Source organism: Pediculus humanus, genomic scaffold, assembly GCF_000006295.1.
Source record: "Pediculus humanus corporis 1103172108289 genomic scaffold, whole genome shotgun sequence".
Lineage (NCBI taxonomy): Eukaryota > Metazoa > Arthropoda > Insecta > Psocodea > Pediculidae > Pediculus > Pediculus humanus.
The window spans coordinates 805,993-813,620 of NW_002987858.1; the positions used below are offsets into that span (position 1 = coordinate 805,993).

Genomic DNA, 7,628 nt, shown 5'->3' on the forward strand with positions numbered 1-7,628 from the left:
CTTATTCACAGTATACAAATTTCAATTTTTTTACCTAAAAAACATCGAAAATTTTGGCCAAATGTATCAGAAAAACATAATACCCAAGGAGGTATAGAAAAAAATAAAATTCAAACAATGGATTCCCGCTTAAAATAAAATGTGTGCCAGGTAAAATATACAAGGTCGTCCTACTTAGCGTAAACAGTAAACAAGGTCGACCTTGGTTGAAAAATCGTGACCATGAAAATTTTCACAAAATTGAAATGTAAAACTAATGGCCTTGGATTCAAGGTCGACCTACTTTAGAATAAATCGTAAACGTTGGATTTTCGCGCTCATGGTCATTTTTAACTTAATTTTTAATCGAAAATTTTTTCCGATGTATCCGTAAAACATAAGATCCAAGGAGGTTTAATAAAAAATAAAATGGAACAGTGGATTTTCGCTTAAAATCAGGCGGACGGAGATTTTATATTCGTCCGATACCTTAAATTAATTAAATTTGAGAATTATTAATGCTTTAAATTGTAAAATACGTTAATTAGGTAATAGGAAAAGATAAAAAAATGGAAGTGTAAAATAAAATACAAACAATGCAGCAGTTTTTTTAATATTTTTATTGTTAAAAATATGATAAAATGTAACAGGCAAACATAAGAAAATGGGAAGGGAGGTGTGTAAAATAACATAAAATTAAGGGATTCACACATAAAATAAGGTGTACAGAGATTTTTTATTTAATGTGACAGGAGGTATATTGTTCAACTACTTATAAACAAATCAAGAAATGCAGAACCATAATTAATTAAATGGAGCCTGTTCATGTGCCCTTTTTTGCAATTCTTTTTCACTGAAATCAAGGCTAACATAAAGGCTACCCAATTCCTCCTGATATTCATACAAGTATAAGTGTAAGCATTACACTGTCAATATAATAATAATTATGACGTAAAACACATGTCAACTTTTTAAATTAATTTTAACCGTTGCCTTATTATCATTATTTTTATTATTATTAATTATTCTTATTGATTATTTATTATTATTAATCTAATCGCGTTAATAATATTTAGCATTTATTATAATAATTATTTATTAGCGTAAAAACAAATCAGGAAAGAAAAAAATTAACTTTTTTTTTTTGTTTTCCCCTACCGAAATTTAATCATTATTATTAATAATAATTAATAATAATAATAATAATAATAATAATCGATAATATCTATAATATCTATAACCGATAAATTATTTTATTAATCTAATTGAAAGCATTATTATTATTTATTAAAAAAAAAAATAAATAAATAATGATAATAATTACGCAACGTCTTTTATATAAATCCAATTTTTTTTTTTTTTTTTATCTTATTGTTATCTTAATAATAATAGTAATAATAGTGATGATGATGATGATGATGATGACAGTTATCACTTTAAAAAAAAATGATGGCGAACGTTTTATTTAAAAATTTTAACTTTTATCAACCTATTTTCGGTAAGTAAATAAATAAATAAATAAATAAATTATGTAACGTTCGCATTAATATCTTCCCTCCCTCTCTCTCTCTCTTCTTAAGTAAATTATTAATTACGTCACGAAAAACTTTTACGTCACACACATGAACACACGAATTTTTTTTTATTTTGTTCTCTTCGTTCGACATTACATTATTTCCAGTTTTTTCTTTTTTTTTTTTTTGAACGAAAAACACACACGCACACCCACTCACACACGCGCGCTGGAAAATCTAATTTATTATCATTATTATTATCATTATCATCATCGATTAAATTTAACGGAAAATTCGTTTATATCATGTTTTAATTTTTTTTTTTTTTATTATTCGTTTTATCATTATCATTATTGTTATTATTATTAATAAATATTTAATTCGATTGTTAAACGTATAGGCAATTCAATACAACAACACTAAAAATTTAAAACAACAACAGCGATGATAATAATAATAATAATAATAATAATAATGTTTTTTTTTTAAATTTTTTATTACATTCGATTTAAATTAAATATATATACATACGTAATAATTTTTAAGTCACGTGATTTATATACTGGATAAGTATATACATGTAACGTGAGAGAGAGAGAGAGAGAAAATATAGCAGACGAAAAATTAAACGATTTAAAAGCTTTTCTTTTTTTTTAACGTTTTTTTTGCTTTTTTTTTTATTCGTAAAATATAATAATAATAATAATATCGATTTATTGATTTTTTTTTGTTTACGCGTATAAAAAAATATACAATCAATATATGTATATATATTTATATATAATATATAAATAATAATAATAATAATAATCGTTGATTTATCATCGTCATAATTATTACGTTATTACGTAATAAAATAACAACAACAACAACAAAAATAAATTTTTTATTCGGGCGCGGTTTTTTTTTTTTATTAATAAATTAAAAGCGAGGGGGAGAAGGGGGGTGAGATGATGTCGTGAGGGGATGGGGACGGGGATGGGGTGAAGGTTTAGAGGGTGGAGATGGATGAGGGAGGAAGTTCGAAGTCCGGGGCGGATTTTTTTTTTTGTTCGTTGAATGTCGTCTAGAGAAGAGAACAACGTTATAGACGTGTCAGGGATGAAAATTTATGATGATAATTGATAAAGGAATATTTAGTTGATAAGAGATAACCGATAATTATGTATAGGTAGTAATTTCTAATGAGAAAATTATCGTGTAATTTGTTTGTTCCATTGCACAAATCTCCGGTGCATGAACAATAATCCACTTGTATGTCGTGAGTTCCGCTTCTTTTTGCACATTCTTGATCGTCTCGTAACGGATCTTCTATGTATCCGCAGCTTCTGACAACTCTCACGTGACCTTGAACTTGAATAAGAAAAAAATTATGAGATTAATATTACGTTTTATGTGTAATAATGATGTTGATGATGAGTTTTTTTTTTTTCTCATCATCGGAGTGATACGGACTTTTGCTGGAAACTGGTAGGGGGGGTTGAGAGAGGAAAGGACGGTTAAAACGCGGGGAGGGGAGGTAATGGTTAGTTGTTATGAGGTACATCAGCATTTTTTTTTTCGAAAAGGTATCGATTAAAATAACATTTTTTTGTTTGTAACAAGTTATGGTCTCCTCTCTCACTCTCCTTGTCTCTTTCTTGCTCTCTCTTTCTTTCTCTCTCTCTTACTCTCTTTCTCTCTCTTTTTTTTCTCCCTCTCTTCCTTTGATTTTTTCTTTTCATATCTTTCTCTCTTCCAAACTCTCTCTCTGTTTGCCTCTTTTTTTTGTACTTTTCTTTCTCTTTTTATATTTTCTTTTTCCCTGCCACGCTTTCGCCCTTTCTTTTTCTCTCTCTTTCTCTCTTTTTTTGTTCTCTTTTACTCTCTTTCTGTATCGTTTTCTTTTTTCTTTTTTTTTCTCTTTCCTTCATTTTTTTGTCTTTTAATATCTTTCTTTCTCTCTCTCTCTCTGCCTCTTTTTTCTATACTTTATCGCCTGTCCTTATCTTACTCTTTTTCTTTTTCCCTCCCACTCTTTCACTTTTCCACCCTCTCGGTTTTGCACTATCTTTATTCTTCCTCTCTCTCATTGTCATTATTTTCTCTCTATTTTTGTACCTTTCTCTTTATTATTTTTTCCCTCTTTCCCTTCTTTCTTTTTTTCTCTTATTTATATCTTTTAGCCTGTCTTTCGCTTTCTGCCTTTTTTTCCTCGATCTCTCTCTCTCTCTCTACCTGCCATCCTTTCATTTTCCCACCCTCCCTTTCGCCCTTTCTTTCTTCCTCTCTCTCAACTTTTTTTTTTCTCTCTCTCTCTCTCTCTCTCATTATCATTCTTTCCTCTCTGTTTGTGTCCTTCTCTTTATTATTTTTTCCTCTTATCCATATCGTTCAGTCCGTCCTTCTCTTTCTGTCTTTTTTTTTCTCCGTCTTTCTCTTTCTCTCTCTATACCTATCACTTTTTCACTTTCCCACCCTCTCTCTTGCCCTTTCTTTGACCCTCTCTCTCTCTCTCTCTTTCTCTTTCTCATTGTCATTCTTTTCCCTTTCTTTTTGTGCATTTTTCTTTATTCATTCTCGCTCTTTCCCGTCTGTTTTCTTTCAGTCTGTCCTTCTCTTTCTGTCTTTTTTTTCATTGTCTCCCTCTTCCATTCTCTCCTCTTTGTCTCTCTTTCATTTTCTCTCCCCCATCCTCACATATCAAATAAACAAAAATTCTTATTCCTTATAATAATAAAAATAAAGTAAAGTAAATAAATATTTTTTTCCTCTCCCTACCCTTCCCTTCCCTCTTTTTGCTTACTTACTTTTTTGAACGATTTTCCGACAGAGTTTTGCTTCTTGTCCAGCAATATGATCCGGTTTTATCGATAGTGAACAATTTAAAACTCCAATAGTGTAGGGTTTAAATGGATCCCCACAACTTGGATCGAATTCAGAATTGCAAACATAACACGATATCGAATTCCCTGCAACAAAAAACAGAAAAATCCAATCAATCAATCAATCAATCTTTTTTTATTATTATTATTATTATCGATAACGTTTATTTTTTTTGTGTCTTTTTTCAATAATATCCCGTTACTTAAAATAATCGTGACACCCCCGACGATGATAATAATAATAACATTAACCTCATTCACGATAAAAAAAAAAAAAAAATTAATTACTTATTAAATATATTATTATTATTATTATCTCCTGACACGAACCCTTTAAACGTTTTTTCCCATCATCATTATTAACTTATGGGATTTGTCGTGATGATAATAATAACGATAATAATAATAATTAAAAATTTTCCATGTTGATTAATTAATAAGAAATTAAAAGAAAAATTTTCGTTTTCATTTTGTGGAAAATTTTTATAATGTTTATTTGTTTTTTTTATCCAAACAAAAACATAATAATGTTTAAAACATGCATGGAACATGAAAGAAAAAAATGGAAAAAAAACATAATATAAAAAAAATCGATAAAACAGTAAAAGGAAAAAAAAAGAAAAAAAAACACATTAAATGATTAATATGAGAATTTAACCGATCACGAATATCATTTTTTTTTTTTCATTTTCATTTTTATTTTCATGGAGAAAAAAAAATTACGATGATAATAATAATAATAATAAAAATCGATTTTTAATAGACTTTTCGTTTCAAGTCGTTTGTTTGTTTGTTTGTTTGTTTGTACGTAAAGCGGGGAAAAAAAAGGCAAACTATCCACTCACCTTTTGTTGACAAAAATGACAAAATAATAAAACCGACAGCGAAAAAACTTGCGTATGAAAAAAACATCATTTTTTATTATGAAATCTCTTCCTTCCTTTCTTCCTTTTTTTAATTTGATTCGTTTGTTTCTTTTCGTTTGTTTGTTTGTTTGTTTGTTTTCTTTCTGATTCTTTAAATATATATGTAAGAGTCGAAGAAAAATTTTTTTTCCCCTTTTTTTTTTTTCAAATCGATAAAATATTTAATTAAATCATTCGATGTACGTCGTCGTCATCATTATCATCATCTTCTGTGTCGTCATATTTGACGTCATCATTTTCATCATCATCTCTATCGTCGTCATTAATAATAATAATAATAATTGTTTTTCGTCGTTTAAAAGAAAATTTTTTATTCTCCCTTTTTTTTTTAGTATCGATCGATGAAATGCACACGATGAAAGTTTTTTTTCAACTGAAACATAAAAAAAAAATCATTATTATTATATTATTATTATTATTATTAGGGTATAATAATAATAATAATAAATATGACATTTTAACCGCAGAAAAGTCATTTAATGTCGTCTGCTAAAAATAAACCATCAAATCGTTTGTTTACCCAATGGCGCGTTAATTAAAAATACAATAAAAAAAAAAAGGAAGAAAAAAAAATGAAAACGGATCCGGGAAGGGGACGGGAGGGGGGAGGGTTGAGTCGAAGGGTTTATTCTTTTACTAAAAAAAGTGGGGGGTCACATACGGTGGGGGAAGGCGGAGGGGGGTTGGGAAAAAAAAACTTCGATGACATTTAAAACAAAAAAAAAAAAAAATTTTTTTTTTTTGTTTTTTATTTTTCCAGGGCCCCCCCCTTATTTTATGTGTAATATTTTTCAACGGGGGAAAGAGTGGGGGAAGGTTTGTTTTTTTCGTGGGATCCTTAAAAAATTTCTTAAATAAAATCACACACACACACACGAGGTCAAGGTCGGAGAGGAAAAAGGAAAAAAAAATTTATTTTATTTTATTCTAAAAATAAATTGATTACGGTCGGGGGTGAGCGGAGAAGGGAGGGGGAATCGAGGTTGGGGAGGTTATAGATTTCGAGGGGAAGGGGAGGGGAGGCGGGAGAGGAGAGGGAAGGGTGAAAGGGAAACGACGAAAAATTGGTTTTGTGTACGTATTAAAAAAAAAAAAATATTGAAAATCTATACGTGTATTATTATTTTCTTTTTTTTTTTTTCTTTCTTTCTTAATTTTCTTTTCCCTCTTTTCTTACCTCACCTTTTTTTTTTTCATTCCTTTGTGAAAAAGGAAGAAGAAGAAGAAAAAAAAGAAAAGATTAAAAAGCAGAAGACGTTAGAGTGGGAAAAAAAAATTTTTGGGGGTAAAGAAAAAAAAAATAAAATTTTTTCATCGTCGATTTAAAAAAAAAATTTTTTTTTTCCAGGTATTATCACAAACGTTTCCCCCTCTCTCCCCCCACAAAAAAAATAGGAAATAAGAATTTCGTTCTTTTTGGAATTTTCCAGGAAAAAAAAACGGGGTAAATAAATTTATGGGAAAAGGAAAAATTTTTTTTTTAATCGACATCGACTTACCGAATTTTTTTCCTACTCGTTTAATTTTTAATTAAAAATAATAATAATAATGGTCACAACAATCAAAATAACAATAATGACAACAACAACAACAAACAACAACAAACAAACGAAAGAAAGAAAGAAAGAAAATTTTTTTTACATTTTTTTTTTTTATTGAAAAAAAAAAAAAAAAAAATTTTCCGGTTCCTCACCGAGACTGACACCACGATCGCGTACGACGAGTGTGAGAATATTTTAAAAAAAAAGAAAAAAGAAAATTTTTTTAAATTTCTAATTACACGAAGTTTAATTTATTCGTTTGTTTTCTAATTATTATTAATTATTAATTAATATATTTATTTATGTATTTAAAATATTTTCTAATAATAATAATAATAATAATAATAATAGAAGTTGTGACCTTTTCCGAGTAACTCGCAAATGTGTGCGTTGAGTTCCTACTTTTAGACCTCAGCTTCAATTCAATTCAATTTAAAAAAAACTAGTCGGGAAATTATCCGGAAAATTTTTCCCTCCCTCCCTCTCCTCTTTCCCGATGACGAAACCGTAAATTATCATTATTATTATAAAATTTTCAAAAGGTAAAATAAATATTTTCTTTAAATTCTTCACGATAACCTTCAATTTTTTTTTTTATTTACTTACTTCCGGTCGAAATTTTAAAATTTTTACGACTGTTAACGATGATGATAATAATAATAACGATTATAAAGAGATGGGTGGGAGGGGAGGAGGGAAGGGGAGAGGAGAAAAGAAAAGAGAAAAAAAGAAGAAAATTGATAATTGAAAACAACTTACCCGTATAGCATCACATTTACTATTGAATTGCAACGATTCGATTTT

General features: G+C 28.5%; 1 protein-coding gene across 1 annotated transcript; it reads right to left on the reverse strand.

Annotated features, from left to right (window-relative positions):
* Positions 1-2,577: 2,577 nt before the first annotated feature.
* Phum_PHUM536780 (uncharacterized protein) lies at positions 2,578-5,272 on the reverse strand (the record flags this gene model as incomplete). The annotated part of the gene is made up of 3 exons (XM_002431528.1): positions 2,578-2,846; positions 4,283-4,444; positions 5,203-5,272. 3 exons carry the CDS (start codon positions 5,270-5,272, stop codon positions 2,578-2,580), a joined length of 501 nt encoding a protein of 166 aa, XP_002431573.1.
* Between the last annotated feature and the right edge of the window lie 2,356 nt (positions 5,273-7,628).